Source organism: Dermacentor andersoni, chromosome 6 (assembly GCF_023375885.2).
Source record: "Dermacentor andersoni chromosome 6, qqDerAnde1_hic_scaffold, whole genome shotgun sequence".
NCBI lineage: Eukaryota > Metazoa > Arthropoda > Arachnida > Ixodida > Ixodidae > Dermacentor > Dermacentor andersoni.
The window spans coordinates 104,983,462-105,001,073 of NC_092819.1; the positions used below are offsets into that span (position 1 = coordinate 104,983,462).

Below are 17,612 nucleotides of genomic sequence, written 5' to 3' on the forward strand. Positions count from 1 at the left end.
TATCCGAATTTCCGAAGCCCACTAATTTGAAAGCACTGCGCAGCTTCATTGGCCTATGCTCCTATTTTCGACGTTTCGTTCGCAATTTCGCTACAGTGATCGCACCACTTAACCAACTTCTTCAAGGCGACAATGAACTTTCTGGTTGGTCGGAAGCCTCTGATGATGCCTTTACGACTCTTCGTCACCTCCTCACGTCTCCGCCAGTCTTGCGCCATTTTGATCCAAGCGCACCTACAGAACTTCACACTGACGCCAGTGGTGTCGGCCTTGGTGCCGTGCTCGCACAACGCAAGAACACTAATGCCGAATACGTCGTCGCTTATGCTAGTCGTGCCCTCACGAAACCTGAGGCCAATTACTCAGTCACAGAAAAAGAGTGCCTAGCTATCGTATGGGCTCTTCAAAAATTTCGTCCATATCTCTACGGTCGACGCTTTGACGTGGTGACGGATCATCACGCTCTTTGCTGGTTGTCCAACCTAAAAGACCCGTCGGGCCGCCTCGCTCGGTGGGCCCTCCGAATCCAGGAATACGATATCCGTGTCGTCTATCGTTCTGGACGCAAACACTCTGACGCCGATGCCCTCTCGCGCTCCCCAGTTACTTCAGACAGCAGCACTTCTACTTATAGACATGACATCTCACCAGTTGACATCCTGGACATGGCATCGGAGCAACGAAAAGACCCATGGATCGTCATGATATTCGACTTTTTATCAAATCCTCCGGCAACTTCGGCACCTCGAGCGTTACGCCGACAGGCGCAGCATTTCACGATCCGCGACGGACTTTTATACCGCCGCAACTACCAAAATGACGGCCGCAAATGGCTCTTAGTAGTGCCTCGCCACCTACGACAAGATTTATGCTCCGCTTTTCATTCTGACCCGCAGTGTGGTCACGGCGGAGTGTCAAAAACTTACACACGGCTTCGCCCACGATATTATTGGCGAGGGATGTACACCTTCGTCCACAAATACGTGCGCTCCTGCATTGCCGGCCAGCGACGCAAATGTGTCCCGCATCTCTCCACCGCACCTCTCCAACCACTTCCCTGCCCAGCTCAACCATTCGACCGCGTCGGCATTGATATATACGGGCCTCTTCCATCTACTGGCGCTGGCAACCGATGGATTGTTGTCGCCGTAGATCATCTGACACGGTATGCCGAAACCGCCGCCTTGCCTGCTGCATCAGCAAAAGACATCGCCTCGTTCATACTAAACAACTTCGTTCTCCGCCATGGCGCCCCTCGCGAACTGTTGAGCGATCGGGGCCGCGTATTCCTCTCAGACGTCCTGCAGTCACTCCTATCTGAATGCCAAATTATTCACCGCACTACTACTGCTTATCATCCACAGACCAATGGCTTAACAGAACGATTCAACAGAACTCTTGGTGACATGCTATCAATGTATGTTGCATCTGACCACTCCAACTGGGATCTTGTACTTCCGTTCGTCACTTACGCATATAACACTGCCTCTCAAGCCACTACTGGATTCTCGCCATTCTTCCTGCTTTACGGTTGCCATCCCTCCAGCACCATTGATACTGTTCTCCCGTACCGGCCGGACCCTGCTGAATGCTCACCTGTTTCTGCGATTGCTCAGCACGCCGAGAAATGCCGACAACTGGCCCGTTCTTTGACGTCTGCTCAACAGTGTCGCCAAAAAGAGCGCCATGACCTCAATCCTCCCCCTCACCCTTTCCCCGTCGACTCACTCGTGTGGCTTTGGGTCCCGCCTGTTGCTGCTCTTGGCCTTTCGTCCAAGCTCCTCCCGAAGTACCACGGGCCCTACCGCGTGGTTGCACAAACATCACCAGTGAACTACGTGGTCGAACCCGTATCGCCATCTCCCGATCTCCGTCGACGAGGGCGAGAGACTGTACACATTGACCGGCTGAAGCAGTACTACGATCCGCCCACCTCTTCCTAGGTCGCCAGGATGGCTACTCTTCAATTCCGGGAGTGATTGTGACGAAGATCGGCAGGCGGAAAAGCCCCATTGCCATCGCGTGGCTCGTACCCTGTTCGCTCGCTGGCTGCGCCCTACCTGCTGTTGCCGCGTTGGTCGCTGCTTCTCTACAACCCGAATAAACCCCCTTTACACACTACGCATAATCGCTTATAAGAAGGTGAATGTTTAAGAGGTGAATATCGCTTGTTCTGCCCAAGCTTAATGTCTAAAAACAGTATATTACACTGAGAGCTCTCCAGCTACATTTAGCATGCGTAGCAGCCCTGCGATTCTAACAGGCCCGCCGCCTGCCTGCACGCCAATGTGCTTCCCTGAAACCCACTGTGACCGCTATACTCGCATGCCCATTACCCACCATGACTAACACCCGGCACACTGCAACAATCCTCTATGATGCTCAGTGCTGCCTTCCGCTATGTCTAGAGTGGACCATTTTCCAACAGGGCAGAGTTCGCCTTTGTTTGTTTTTATTTACATTGCATGCCCATCCAACTGCCGACACGGCGGCTAGTAACCAAACACGAGACCTTATGTTCAGTATCAGAAAATCCAAGCCACTGAACTACCACTCGGGTGGTGCCGAAATATCGAGAGCAATGAAAAAACCTAATCCCGCAGCCAGTGGTAGAATAAGTAAGAATACCACTGAAAGAAAAAAAAGGCGACAGTATCGATCGTAGAGCAAGCGGAGTTCAATTCACATTCTAGTTGTTGCAAAAAAGAGTGCATAAGATTATGGGGGTCGGCCATGGGAGATATGCGGTGGTTCATTAGAAAAGCGGATGGATGCCAATGGTAAATGCAAGCAGTCGAGCGAGCATAAGTAATCGGTTCAGGGTGAGATGGAGTAGTAGCATGGGTTAGCCTAATGTGTAAAAGGCATAAGTGGAAATCTTAGGAAGAGGTGGTCATCATGCGATTAGCATAAATCAGGCTCATGATCTTACCAGTACGCATAACACGAATGCGTTCGGCACAGTCCCTTCACGTCTTGGAGTTTTCTCGGCCTCAAGTAGGTAATTATCACCACAAGCACCACGCAGAGCCCCACGGCCAGCAGTACTACGATGCGAACTCGCTGGTCCACCGCGGGTGCAACATCACCACGTGTCCCGGCGGTAGCGTCCTGGAAAGAAGTCAAGAATTCATACACTCGGTACTGTAGGAAGCTCGGGTGTAGGCGCTGACTATGGGAGGTCTGGCTAACAAGCCTTGCCCTCCCCCCCCCCCCCCCCTCTAGCGACATTTTCTTGGTCGGGTCCGGGAGGCGGGGGTGGAAGGCCGCACCCAAAGCATACCCATTTTCAAGAAAACTCAAGCCGTGCACCATTTCACGAAATGTGCCCCCCAAACATGAGTAAATTCGATTTGTGTTGAAGTGGGCATTATCACGACTGCATTCTCTCACAGTTCTGTTAAGTGCACATGTAACTACCAAAGCAGCTGCAGCATATGATAAGTTTTGTCAGTGACAAACCAAAAAGCTAGTTGTTCATTATTACCTTCCCACGGCCAACACCAAAGACTCATGTGATCCATCGTGTATATATATTTTATATACTGACACAACCGTTTAGTAGCGCTTGAGTAACTTAATAAACACTCACAGTAAATTCCATTCCTAGTTTGCTTCCCACATATATACAATATATATAAGAAGAAACGGAAATGCTGGACCCGGTTTATCTACACCACAGCCATATGAAGCCAGCATATAATGACAAGGAAAGCAGGGAGGAATTACTTGTTCAGTTTACTGAAATTGTATAAATTGTAAATGAATGAAAATGAAAGTGGACGAAAAACCAACTGGCCGCAGGTGGGCAACGAACCGACGTCTTCACACTACAAGTGCGATGCCCTTAATATTTGAGCTCTGTGGTGCCGTTTTCCTGTCCATTTCCCTGGGTATTTATTTATGCGTACTAGAGTCAACGAGAACAAAGTTCAGATACCGCGCAAGCAAGAAACAAAATCAAAATGAGTCAGGGAAGTACGACAACCGGCACTCAAATAAAATAGAGGCCTCAGAATAGATAGTACAGCACCGCGGAAATCAGTTACCAAGAAATATTTATTCAGATAAACATAAAAGCTACTGCATCCGAAAGATCCGCACAGCGACAAGATCCGCTCGAGCGCACCTCAAGTCAAGGAGGATAAGAACCCTGTCCGCAAACCGCCGCCACCCCTCTCGGAGGATTACTACAAGTCATATAAAGACCAGACCAGCATAAAATCCGCACAGCTGGCATGGCAGGACATTGCGAAAGGAATGGCCCAGGCGCGTGCCATGACCTTTTACGACTTTGTACCACCACCCTCATCCAAACCCAGTGGGATCCTAATTCTAGCAAGCACACTCAGCCCCGATCTCGTATGCAAACTAGCGGGAGTAAACAGTACCCAGCTAAATCCCAGAATCTACCAGATTGTAGCGTGCATCAAGGCTATCCCAGGCACGGTGAAAGGAGTCACGCACAGGAGTCACCCGAGAGTAACGGAACAGGAACTCATAAGGTCACTGAACGCAAACGACAAGTGTGTGATACTTCATGCCATAATGCTTGGAAGGTTGTCTTCAGTGGTCATCACCACGTTCGAGGACCCGCATATGCCTTTCTACACCACGGTCACCAGCGAATATATGAGATGCTATCTCTTTTGCAAGGCTGTTTAATACTGCCGGGCCTCCAAGGAAATGGGACACCGGCAAAATGACTGTCCGAACCAGAACAACATTTGCAGTAAGTGCGAAACCAAGAAGCCCAAAGGTGCACACTACTGACGACTCAAATGCAAGGTGCGCGGTATTCCACATGAGACGGCAAGAAAGAAATCCAGCAAACTCCTATCGGCTCCACCCTAAGCAATAAAGAAGTAACGAAGCCAGTGCGCAAAGAGAAGACGACCATTAATCCAAAGAAAGGCTGGCAACAACTCGCCGACTATGAGACTGGACCCTTGAGAGTGCATACTACATGCAGCAGCAGAAAAGCCGAAGCATGAGTCGTATTAGAAGCCAAAGCAATAATATGAGCCAAATCAAGCAGGGACTTAGCTGGACTGATGTAAGTTCTTGTGACCTCGGGGCTGGAAGATGAACAACAACCTGGTAGTCTCAGATCCGTACTTATGCCATAAGAACAACTTGACCATCTTGACGCAGCAAATCAATGAGCTGCAGAAACGACTTGAAGATTAAGACAAGACGTAGGCGACAAGATATCGCGAGGGAGCGGGAAGAAAGAGTGGAGAAAATATGCCGATCCCACGCACTGTGGTAATCGATGTAAGCAAACATTTGTATGCTGTTTGCTTTGATTAACGACAATTAGGGGTGATGTTGGTGGCCGAATGTGTAACTTCTTCAGCGCGTCAGTCTATTACGAGGGTGGTGAGTTCAATTTACACGTTACTTTGCGTCTACCGCTGGTATTTCTCGGCATATTCTACAGAACACACAGGGAGCCGTGTTTGTCCGAGGCTTTGTGCGTCATTGCTCATAATGTCTGAGAGGGTTGAGCATTACCTCTGTCTAACATGGCACATCCCATCTTGTCAGAAGTGTTCAACTTTAATTGAATTATGAGGCTGTACGTAACACAAAACGGTATTTCAATTGTATGTATACATTGTGTGCATACGTTCGCGGTCTGCACCGCTTTTCGCTGCTCAGTGAGGACGCTCCTGTTCCGCGCGGCGCTTCTTTCGAGCCTGGGTATCCTCGAGGGTGAGTGCGCGTTTTGTAGCCATTTTGTTGGCGCGTATTTACGTCGTGCTTCTCCATACGTGGCCAGCGCTCTGTTGAGACGCCAGCTCCAAGCGCTCTCTTCGGGCTATGGACGATTGTAACGTTTAGAATATCAGAGCCAAGCACGGGACTTCCACAGCTCAGCACTTGAATTTCTGTAGCACAGGAAAGCAAGCACTGGCTGTTCCATACCTCTAACACAAGAGATTGAAAGAATTCAACAGACAATGCAGCAAAAAAAGTAGAAAGGCAGGCGTCCATAGAAGTGCCGCACGGAAGGTGCGACGAAGTAGCAGGCACGGTTCTACCGATGGTCGAAAGAGAGACTAATCCATGTGACCCTAAAGGCCCATTCAGATGCGATGTGAGTAGTTTGAACATATAGTAGTTGGTGAGGAGCCCGTTGGTGGGAACCGTATTGAGCGCGACGAGATACTATTGTCACCAGCCTTCAGTAGTACTCTTGGGGGTTTAATAAACCGCAAGGCAACTGGCTCCTGGAAAACGCGTCCGTCGAGGTTGGCTCGCGAACAGGGAGGAGAAGCGCGGTCTTCTCTGTTCACTTGGGCATAACCCACTCTTGCTCACGACCCACTACCTACATGTGGCATTATCCCCTCTTCCGAACAAGGGCATCGTCTCGATGCTGCTAAATAGGCGTAAGCAATTAAATTAAAGCAAACAAACGAAAAAGAGACCATACAACGCAGACAAAGCGAAAGCACAAGAAAAAAAACGAAACGTGCCGCTGGCACAGACAATGAACAGAAAGGCAAACGCACGAAGACAAATGAAAAGAAGAAACAAAGAAGGGTGAATGAGAGACAAGAATTATGAACTCGCTGTGTACGGCTCCCTGGCGCACTACATGAACTATGTCTGAGCTCGGTTGTTTTTGTGTCCGGGTCCATGTCTGCGATCTTGTGTCTGGGACCACTTCGTAGTTAACATCACTGACGCGGCGTAGTACTTTATACGGACCAAAATACCGGCTCAGCAACTTTTCACAGAGGCCACGGCGTTGAATAGGAGTCCACACCCGAACTTGGTCTCCGGGGTTCTAGGACACGTCCCTGCCGCCGCTTGCCTGTGTGCAGCCGCGCGAGCTGCCGAGCTTCCTCGGTACGCTCAGCAAATTCACCGGCGTCAGTTGTGAAGTGGTCGACGTCTTGACACGGCAGCATAGCACCCAGCATCGTCTGGACTTCGCGACTGTAGAGAAGGCGAAATGGTGTGAATCGCGTCGTCTCTTGCACGGCAGTGTTATACGCGAAGGTCACGTAAGGCAAGATCCGATCCCATGTATTGTGTTGAACGTCGATGTAGTCACGTGCAACATGACCTGCAACACCGGTGCACGTGGTCGAAGGGGCTCCATGACTATACGGCTGCGCAGACACCGGGTAAGCTCCAGACCTAAACACAGCTTCAATTAGTGGTACTTATTAAACCGCTATTTCGCATGTCAGACCCACCGCGCAGCCCTGGAGCCCATTTGACCCCGAACTAGGGTGTCTCAAGTAATATATCACGCGACTGTACATATAGATCATGCCTGCGATCGTCTTATTCAGTCGCTCGGTAAGTCCGTTGGTCTGTGAATGACACGCGGTCATGGTCGTTCGATGCCTGGCGTTGCTTAATTCAAAAACTTCATGCATAAGCCGGTCTGTGAATGCTATCCCTCCGTCTGTTATGACAATGGAGGGAGCACCGTAGCGCAGAACGATGTGGCGCATAAAGAATTACGCTACCTCTGAAGCCGTGGCGCTTGAAATCGCCTGCATCTCATCATAACGTGTTAAATAATCACTCGCGACGGTCACGCATTTGTTGCCGCAAGCAGAAAGAGGAAACGGTTCGACAATATCCATGCCGACTTGGTCGAAAGGCGTGTGAGGTGCTTCAATTGGCTGAAGGAAGCCAGCCGGCTTAACGGACACTGTCTTTCGGCGCTAGCATTCACGACAGCATTTAACGTACTGTTTAACGTTTGCCGAAGTCCTGGGCCAATAGTACATCTCACTTACTCTAGCGAGTGTTCGTGAAAAGCCTTAATGGCCAGATGTGGGTTCGTCACGGCAAGCGAAGAGTATGTCGACTTGCATGTGTCTTGGAACCCCCAGGAGATAAACACGGCTGTTCGAACGGGCATTCAGCCCGTTGTCTCGTTGACAGAAAGATGTGAACGAGCGGGACAGATGGCGAGGTGTGGCTGTGCCGCGGCCCTCTAAACGATCGCCGATCGGTCGAATCTCAGCGTCGTCACGCTGCTGTCTGATGAAGTCCGACGAACTAATAGCGCCCAGGAAGCCGTTATCGTCCCCTGTTTCCTGACTGACAGGAACAATGGGTGCGCAGAACAGTGTATCAGCGTCTTCGTGCTTACGGAAAGACTAATAATCGATAGTGACGTCAAATTCCTGTAGCCGTAAGCTTCACCCTATCAGTCATCCTGAAGGGTCGCACGTGCTTGCCAACCAACAGAGGGCATGGCTGTCAGTCACTACTTTGAAGGGACAACCATAGAAGTAGGAGCGAAACTTTATAATCGCCCACACGACTGGGAGGTACTCTTTCTCTGCAGTTGAATAAGTTACCTCGGCGCGGGACAGTGAGCGGCTGGCATACGCTATAACTCTTTCCACTCCATCCTTACGCTGGATGAGCACTGCGCCAAGGCCAATGCTACTGGCGCCTTTATGAACCTCTGCATCGGCATCATCTTCAAAATGTGCAAGAAGAGGTGCTGACTTTAGGCGCTGTCGTAATTCAGCAAAGGCGGCCTGTTGCTCATTATGCCAGACAAATTGTATGTCGTCCATTGTAAGGCGAGCCAGAGGCGCCGCTATCTTCGAAAAGCCCTTCCTAAACTGGCGATAGTAGGCGCACAAACCCAGAAATCGCACGACGGCCTTCTTATCGACAGGAGCTGGAATTGCGGCCACAGCGGCAAGCTTGTCTGGATCGGGTCGCACCCTTATGGCACTTGCTACATACCATAGGAATTTGAGCTCTTCATAACCGAAGTGGCACTTTTCCGGCTTAAGTATGAGATCTGCCGATTGGATGGCTTCTAGCACACTCCCCAGGCGCGGAAGTTGCTGCTCGAAAGTTTCACAAAATACGACCACATCATCAAGGTACACAAGACAAGTCTGCCAATTCAGTCCAGCAAGGACAGTGTCCATCATTCGCTGGAATGCAGCCGCAGCTGAACACAAGCCAAAAGGAAGGACTCGAAGTTCGTAGAGACCATCTGCAGTCACAAAGGCGGTTTTCTAGCGGTCTCGTTCGTCTACCTCGATTTGCCAGTAGTCACATTTTCAATCGAGAGCAGAAAAATAGGGGGCATGCCGTAGCCTATCTAACGATTCCTGGATACGCGGCAGATAATACACATACTTTTTAGTCACGTTGTTAAACTTCCGGAGGTCGACACAGAAACGGAGCGTTCCGTCTTTATTTTTGGCAACAACAACCGGAGAGGACCACGGACTTTTGGAAGGTTCGATAACGCCATCGTCAAGCGTCTCCAGGGCCTGCGTACGTATGGCTTCGCGTTTTTTTTTTTTTTTTTTTTTGCAGACAATCGGTAAGGCTGCTGCTGTATCGGGCGTGCGTCAACGCAGATCGCTCTCAAGACACGGCCGGGCGAACGCGCGCAGCCACCACATGCGCAGTAGTTGCAGCCGGAGTGCATATCCTAGGCACTGTGGCAATCGAGGTTATGCCAAGCAATTTGCAAGAACCTAGCTGTCTCGCATCCCAGCTCATTTGTACAAGATGAGCAATTCTGTGTGTGACGTGACTATTCACACCTCTATTTCGTAAGATGTGAACTAGAGTTTGGAAAGCACAGAACGGAACTTGAGCATGTGTCCACCACCCAAATCAGTCTGTAATTTCGCACGATTCTGCTTAGGCTAAAGGTTTTTCTTTCCATGCATCATACATCAATGGAAATGCTCACCGCGCGCTGTACTTTCTGGTCCTCACCGGCGCTTTTTGTTTGCTGAAAAAGCTATCCATTTCTGATATTGGTAGTATGACCTGCCCCATTGCTCTGGTGTTTCACAGTACGATAAAAATTACTCGGAAAATGTGACAAAAGTTTCAACCGCAGATCTTAGCAACTTTTCGCCAACATGCGACTTTCATTGTTTTGTCATCGCACAGCACCGAAAATCACCCATGACCGCGTGTAAGCATGTGTTGAGTATGCATGGTGGCTGATTGGACAAGTTTCTGATTGATAATCGGAGGTGTCTTTGCCCCTTGTCTTACCCACCTTTAACTTTCGCGCAGGGCACTTACTGTTAAGCACAATTTGTCCACAAATTATAAGATTCCATGTCAAGTTTTGACGGCCTAAATGACGAATCATAGCAATGTATGCAAACGTTTTCCCCTAATGTGTCTGTTCGCGAAAGTTGTTCAAAAAAGCACCTAGGAAGCGGTGTTTAATAAACTTTATTTTTAAAGACGGGGTCTTCTTTGAGCACAACAGATCTATTAATAGTTCATGGGATCTGGGGACCACTCACCAATCGCCAACTGAGACAAGTTGCAACGTGAAATCGAGGGTTCGACGGAAGCCCGGCTGGTCGGGATGAAGCATTGAAGAAATAAAACGAAGGACACCGACCAACATAGAAGTGCTAAAAAATGAAAAAATCTAAAAGACGTTTCGGCTTCGCTACGGAAGCCTTGTTCACAATGGGATGACGGAAGGTTCATGGAAGCTTATGTATGCTTTAGAACGTGACGTAATCAGCGCGTGTATGACGGGGGGTTGGTTCCCTCATTTTGATTAAGCGTGTGACGTGTTTTTTGTAAAATAAAAACACGTCACACGCTTAATCGAAATGAGGGAACCCTCCCCCCGTCATACACGCTTCATACATAAGCTTCCATGAACCTTCCGTCATCCCATTGTGAACAAGGCTTCCGTAGCGAAGCAGAAACGTCTTTTAGATTTTTTCATTTTTTAGCACTTCTATGTTGGTCGGTGTCCTTCGTTTTATTTCTTCAAGTTGCAACGTGATAGTGCGCGTAAAAGAAAAAAGCGTCAAACTGATGCTTCGAGCAAAAAATGCGCACAATGTTAGGTTAGAGCGATTTAGGGAACGTTAATATTTAGTAATTAGGGCAAAAAGACAAATAAAACCGACATGCGCTTGTTCGAACTGCCTGCACCGCATAATGCTACTAGAAGTGTGGGCTTACTCCACAAAAATTTGACCATATCACGTCTGAAAAGAAATTATATGAGAATAAGGGCAGACCCGCTCTCATGTCTCATGTATGTAAGCGGTAATGCCATTAGCGTTCGAGCAATTAGCGACACGTTTTAATGCTGAAGACGTTTAATTAGAATCGGTCGTGATAATCTTGAGACTTCCGTTGCTTCAGCTATACGCGACATACACTGTCTCATGTAGGAAAGCCAAGGTCACTGATTAGATTGAAGGCATGACATCGACTGTGTGACGACTACTCGGGGACCACAATGCAACGACGAAGCAATGATGTCGGTGGAATAATGATGGCCGTATGATGAAGACTGCAGGACAACATTGGCATGACGACTGTATGACGACAGCTTCAAGACGCAGGCGCGAAGACAATGGGATGAAGACGAGTGTATGGTGACAATAGCGTGAAGGTGATGGTACGGTGACCGCGGTATACAGCAGCGCTGTGATAGGGATTGACGATGACGCGATGAAGATGATGGCATGACAATAGCGGTAACATCGCGATTGAAAGACTGCATCATGATTGAAATAGAATGACGAAGAAGGAATTACATCGATGGAAAGACAAAGGTGGTGTGACGACTATGGTCTGTTATTTACGCTGCTCCCCGAGAAACCTGGTCTTCCTCTAGTCAAGGGAGCAACCACAGAGCCTTTAGCGATGCAGTTGTGCCACCGCACAGTGCGACGAATAGTTGAATGATTACATTAACTACGAGGGCTTATCAGAAAGTCTCCACCCCTATATTTATTAGCCAAAGTAAGGTACAGACAGGCAATTACAAATATACGTATACTATTCCACGCACCTTACACTATTTTTCCACGTCTCAAAGATTACCGCCTCTCAAACATTAAAATAAGATCCTACAAATATAGTTAACATTGCTTGAACCTTTTTAATGTCCCCGGCAAAAGTTTCGATTAGTCAATTAATGGATGTCATACACTGCATCATATGCGAATCAATCTTGCTTAATCGGTAATGCAATAAAATGTAATAAACCATCCCTATATACCACCTCACACTTCTCAAAGCAAGATTTCTTTCCCCATACGTGGGCTGCATTTCCCTGTGGATTTCGACGGGCTTTCGTCCCTTGTTCCACAAAAACGTATCCCACTTTGTTGCTCGTACGCCGTGGATGTGTGAATTGCACAACACCCATTTTTAACAACTGACAACATGGCCGTACCGTTTAGCTACCGACCGATAAGGCAGGGTAGGTCCAAGAAAGGTCCGCCACTGGGAATGGATATCTTGACTTCGCATTTACAGCGAATAATGACTGAAAAATTGCGCAACAGACTTTCTGATTCGCACTCGTACATGGAAGTAAAGTTGTAACGCGAGATACAGGAGGTGATGAAGGACGATTGCGGGCAGAGGGCTTTCTATGAAAGCCGGCTTCAAGTGGCGAGTGGACAGGACAGTGTCCCGACCCTTGACAGAGTTTGTCAACCACACCTCGATGCAACCTATAGACAACATGGGGCCATCTGTGCGGCGGATGAAGGAAACGACGAGGGGAGTCTACCCAGGGAAAAACGTAGGTAAGGTCGTGAAAGTTGCAGAATCTGAAGGGTGTTCAATATTGACCAGTTCTAGTCAGTGTTGCACGAATGAGGCAGAACAGATCGGTCAATCATATATACTAGATGTACTGCTGTTGGCCAGACGCGATCTTGCGTGTAGGGCAGAAAAATTCAGCATACTTGCTCAGACAACACGAGATGGGCAGCTGAGCAGGATGTATCTGCAGTAATAGCTGTCCAAAGCCCCAGGAAGGTGACGGCGGTTACGGTAGCGACCCATTCATCCCGAACTTCTTGAGCCATGATGGCAGTCTCCAGTGAGCGGTGAAACCACTTAAACAGGCCGTCGTTTTTCAGATGGTTGGCCGTGCCCTTGAACTGGCACATATCTAGGGCTCTATTCTGGACATTCTGTCATGTCCTTCAAGGTGTGACGTTGTCAAAACGCGCACAAAAATTTGGAGGATGCTGAAGCGTTGCCTTCAAGAGTGGAATGCGAAGCAACTCAAACATCTCTGACTGCTTCTCACGTTTCCCGGCTACTGCAGCTTTTGTAACCGTAAAGTTCACCTGTAAACGCTAGCCGCGAATGCTATGCTTGCTGTATGCACAAAACTTCAGAGAGAGGCCACCTTGGCTTTCTGCAAGAGTGACAGCTGCTGCAAGCGAACATATCGCCGTCGTCACTCCGCCAGATTTTTTTTTTTTTTGCGTAACAGAATTATGTTTTCTCGTGTATTGAAATTACAGACCGACGCTATCATGTCTGTAGGTTGCGTGTAAATCATAGTCTACGATTTTTCTACGTACCTTACGTTGAGAAATTTAATTAGGTCAATAACTTCCTTGCACCACATGGAAGGCCTGCGTGGTTGCCTGTGCGTGGTTCGAAATTATATTTACCGAGAAAACGTCGGACGCACGACGCAATACGCGGGACGCCATCGCCGCAGCAGCTCGCATCGGCAGAAGCGCCATGAAATTTGCACTTTTTTCTTAAAAACCAGGCAATTAACTGTGCAAAGTGTTATACTAAATAATGTAGACGCAAAAATGCGATCGTTCTGCAAAATTTGAGCAAGAAGAGCGTAGCGGTGAGCGCAAAACCTGTTTTTGAACACGCGCAGAGAAATATTCAGGACCCTTTATGGCTCAAAGTGCACGATTATTCCGTCAAAAGCATCTCTCGCTTCCGTGGTCTGGTGCATGCAAGGTGTCCTCTGCTTTATTGGCCGGGATGCGCGCCTCCGCGAAACAAAATGAGTCGTCGTATGTCAGATCTCGCTACGTGAGTCGGCAGGCTGAGACTGTCCGCGTAGCGAAAGGACGAAAACGTCAGGAACGCGTGCCAATCCAACACCTGCTGCAGCAGGACATTGCCCGCCAACTTCCATGATTTTGCATTTTGTCAGCATGCACAGCCAAAGCCGAGATAGAAAGATCTGATGCCGTGCCCACTTCAAGCACTTCCTGAGGTATACCAATGACACGGGTGGCACCGAACCCTCGTTACATATATTCAGACAATTTTCTCTGAAGATATATTCACACCCACCACACGCGGACATCTTGGCAGTGCCGCTAGATGGCCCAACATGTACAAAGCAGCAGGGCGTGATAAAAGCCAGGCTGCACACAAGCCTCGTACATGACGCGTTTAGAGGTAACCTACGGTGTGTCGCTACATTCATTTAATTGTAATCCCTTCAATGCTTATATCCACCGTGCAACCAGTGCTGCCCAACTTTTGATATAATACCTTATTTTTATCTTTGTGCAAACGCCCGACTAACCAGCCGCGCATTACTCTAGTTTTGATGTGTCGGTGCTCGTTCAACAAGGCGCGCTAGATTCAAAAGTATTGCGTTTGCACTCCCAACCTCGAAAAAAGAAAAGCATGGTAGCAAGCTTCTTCCCTCTTAATTATTTTCCGAGTTATTAAAAAATAAATGCAGCTCAATAAACAAAAAAGAAACAAAACTCAATAAAGGGGCGCGCTTTTGCGAAGGAAATCGATAGACCAGCTGCCACAAACAATCTGATCTGCGGCGTCTTGTAGAACAATTATGACTCAGCCATCAGCAGACACTAACAAGCCACCTTTGCATTGTAACAACAGTGCAACAGAAGGCTTGATCACTATCTGGCATATTTTACAGTGAAGCTGTATACGGCTAGCCAATTCGTCCGTCCATCTGTCGACTGTACGCCAAGAACTGCGACGCAATGCCATGGGCCGGCACGAAAAGAAAAGCAGAAAGAGAGGCGCGTGATAGGCTGTGCCAGTAGTGACGTCGTTGGTCTCCGTTCGAACTGAGCGCACGCGCAGCACTTTGTTGTCCGGCTCCTAAATGAGTAGGCAATGCGTCATACATTCTCCTTAGGAGCCAGGAGCTTTCGATCAGTAACGCCGTGAGCAGAACCTGGGACGAGCTCGTCTACGCCATGCCGATGCTGCAGCCCGGGAACAAGAACAAGCTCGTGCAGCCGAGCGCAAGCAGCGACTTCGCACCGAGGATCCGGCAGCCTAGCAAGCCATCGTTTAATTAACCGCCGGAGTTAATTAACGCAGTGATAAACACCGGAGCCGCACGTTTCCACTTCGCTGGTTAAACATCTGCACGGAGAGCTTGGGCGGCGATTTTCTTTTTTTTTTTTCTACATTCAACGTGGAAGGGCGAGGGAGTGCGGCATTTTTACGATTTATTGTAACCCATCTTAAAAAGCAATGGCGCCCTGTGTAGCAGACTCACTGCGAAAGATTAATAAACCACGGCAGCTCACCCTACAGGACCCTAGTGTCATGCGGTCTTCCAGAATCGTATTCAGAGCCTTTAAGGATTCTTGCTGGGTCATCTGCGTGGTGGTGCCACCCGTCTTCCGCGAAGGTAGCTGCATGTTGCTGCTCAAGAAACCAGTCTTGGTTGCCATTTTCGGTTTCCCAGTAACGGTGGCTGCGCCTGGCGAAGCTGACGCCGGTTCAGGCGACACCGTCGCTGGAAAGTCATGGGTCAGCTCCAGCTGGCCAAGCTGGGACTTGGCCTCCGCCGGCTGCGTCAAAGATCAGTGGTCTTGGTGCGAAAGGCGCCTTAGACACCAACTTTATAGGGGCTTACCTGAAGAAAACTATTCTGCATGCTTGTTGCTAGATTATGCCCTGCCTTACGAGTCATGCAATGACTGAAGGTCACGCAACAAATTCCAATGATCCCACAGAAGTGGCTTTATGGACTTATTTGTATGTCCTAATCTAAATTACTGTAGCACCCCGGAGATAAGAACGCGCTCGGGACAAGATATAGCACTGCTTATTTCGTTCTTTTTCGTCAACGTGGTGCTTTGCTGCTGTTATCGTAGGTGTAATGGAAGACTGCGGTGCCTTATCTGGCTCAGACAAGATGACTTTCTCCCGAAGCAAGGCCGAGATAAGTGGATGCATGTAATCAGCTTTGGCGAATACTGCATAAGTCCAATTGGCGAGATTAATCACGACTTTGCCGTAAAGCAATGTTAAATACTGTCGATAATTTTATCCGACGAATTTAGAGAGTCATTTTAAAACCACATAAAATAATGAAGCTGTACCTGTTGTGAAGTGGAATCAACCAGCCGCGGATAAAGTAACGACGGCGGCTGGGAGTTTGCCGGTTTGTTCTCGAGGCTGCGCTCCTTTGCCGAGGCTGCGCTCTTTTTTGACGACGGGCGGTGCTCCGCGGCAGCTGGTGTGCTGACGTCGCTGCGACGCCGCCGGCGCGGCTTCCCGTCACCGTGCTTCCGCGACCTCCGCAGTGACGTCCGAGTCGAAGAGGCCACCGGAGTCGCGGGACAAGGAGGCGACACATTGGTTGAAGAATGTCTGGATGCCGCTCTGTGACGTTGAGCGACCGGCGTGCCGATGGCGACGTCCTGTATGCTGCGCTTCGATGGTATTTTCTCAGGCTGGGACATCGTAGGCTGTATCGGGAGGTTCTCGTCTACTACGGTGAAGCAGGAGAGGATGACGCCGCCTACAGAGAACACGCACCTCTTCTTCTTTAGCACGTACCCGCGACACGTGCTCACGGGTGCCACGCGCTGCCCTCGCAGAAGAAAGACAAGGATGCCAGGGAGACTGCAGCTTCTCGGCCAGTCCCAAGTAGTGGGACAGCGCCTTGGTCTAAGGAGCAATCGAGAAAGTTATCGACTTCTTTCTTTTATTTAAGTTAATAATTGTGTATTATTCATGCTAATATTGCTTTCATTGTCGCGCGTGGTATAAAAGGTAAAGACAGGGATAAGGTGTACCAGAAAGCCTGAAAAACGTTTCGATAAGAGGACATATCTTCGTAAAAGTTGATCTTGTCATCGTCGGCACGATAGTTTAACAGGTCAGTAGGGTGACGCCTTGTGCGGCCGTTGTCAGCGGCGGCTGGCTGGCTGTAAAGGAAGAGGGCGAAAAAAAATAAACGCTGTCGCATGACGCCACTAGACGTAGTTTCTAAGACGAGGGTACAAGAACGGAAGAGGGGGAAGGCGGCAGGAAAGGAAGGACGGGAAGGTATTCAGGGAGCGAGAATTGCCCAAGTCTTCAGCGCACTGAAGACATGCCGTACCTGTTGCAGACGACGTGCCTTTGTTGTTTTTGAAGAGCTCCTGAGCGCGCGTGTAAGAATTCATGTCTTTCGTTGCTTATAATATGCATCCATATACAACCACCCCTATCGTTCGGTATCCCAAATTAAATTACTTTCTTGTGCTAAAGCATGTATTTAAATCACTGGTGTAGGGCCGTTACAAAATTCTTGTGAGATTACGGTGTAACATTTTTGTCACTTCAGAATATTATCTTAGTAGCACATCCGTGTTTTTTAATGCCAGACAGTTTATTGGCCGAAACGGAACATGTATAGGGCTGTGTGTCGCGTCGACGTTGTGCGATATATTTCTGTCGCCTATTGACCGTGACTTGAAAGATGCTATGCACACAAGGATTCTTAGAATATTTCGTTGTGTTGACTTTCTTGTGATTTTAAGTTCTGAGGCCCCCACATACAAAGACGCTGGAATTTGTTTTATCTGTTCTTAAAAAGTGTGGTT

The 17,612-nt window shown here is 48.7% G+C and overlaps 1 protein-coding gene across 1 annotated transcript in view; it reads right to left on the reverse strand.

The window, feature by feature from the left end:
- Positions 1–16,484, reverse strand: part of LOC129382409 (membrane metallo-endopeptidase-like 1) — a 75,399-nt gene extending 58,915 nt beyond the window's left edge. The window contains exons 1-3 of the mRNA XM_055066290.1: positions 16,122–16,484; positions 15,321–15,587; positions 2,933–3,111 (exon numbers count right to left, since the gene is read on the reverse strand). Of these exons, the coding sequence (XP_054922265.1) occupies positions 2,933–3,111; positions 15,321–15,587; positions 16,122–16,484 (809 nt within the window). The remainder of the gene's footprint in view (positions 1–2,932; positions 3,112–15,320; positions 15,588–16,121) is intronic.
- Positions 16,485–17,612: the final 1,128 nt, after the last annotated feature.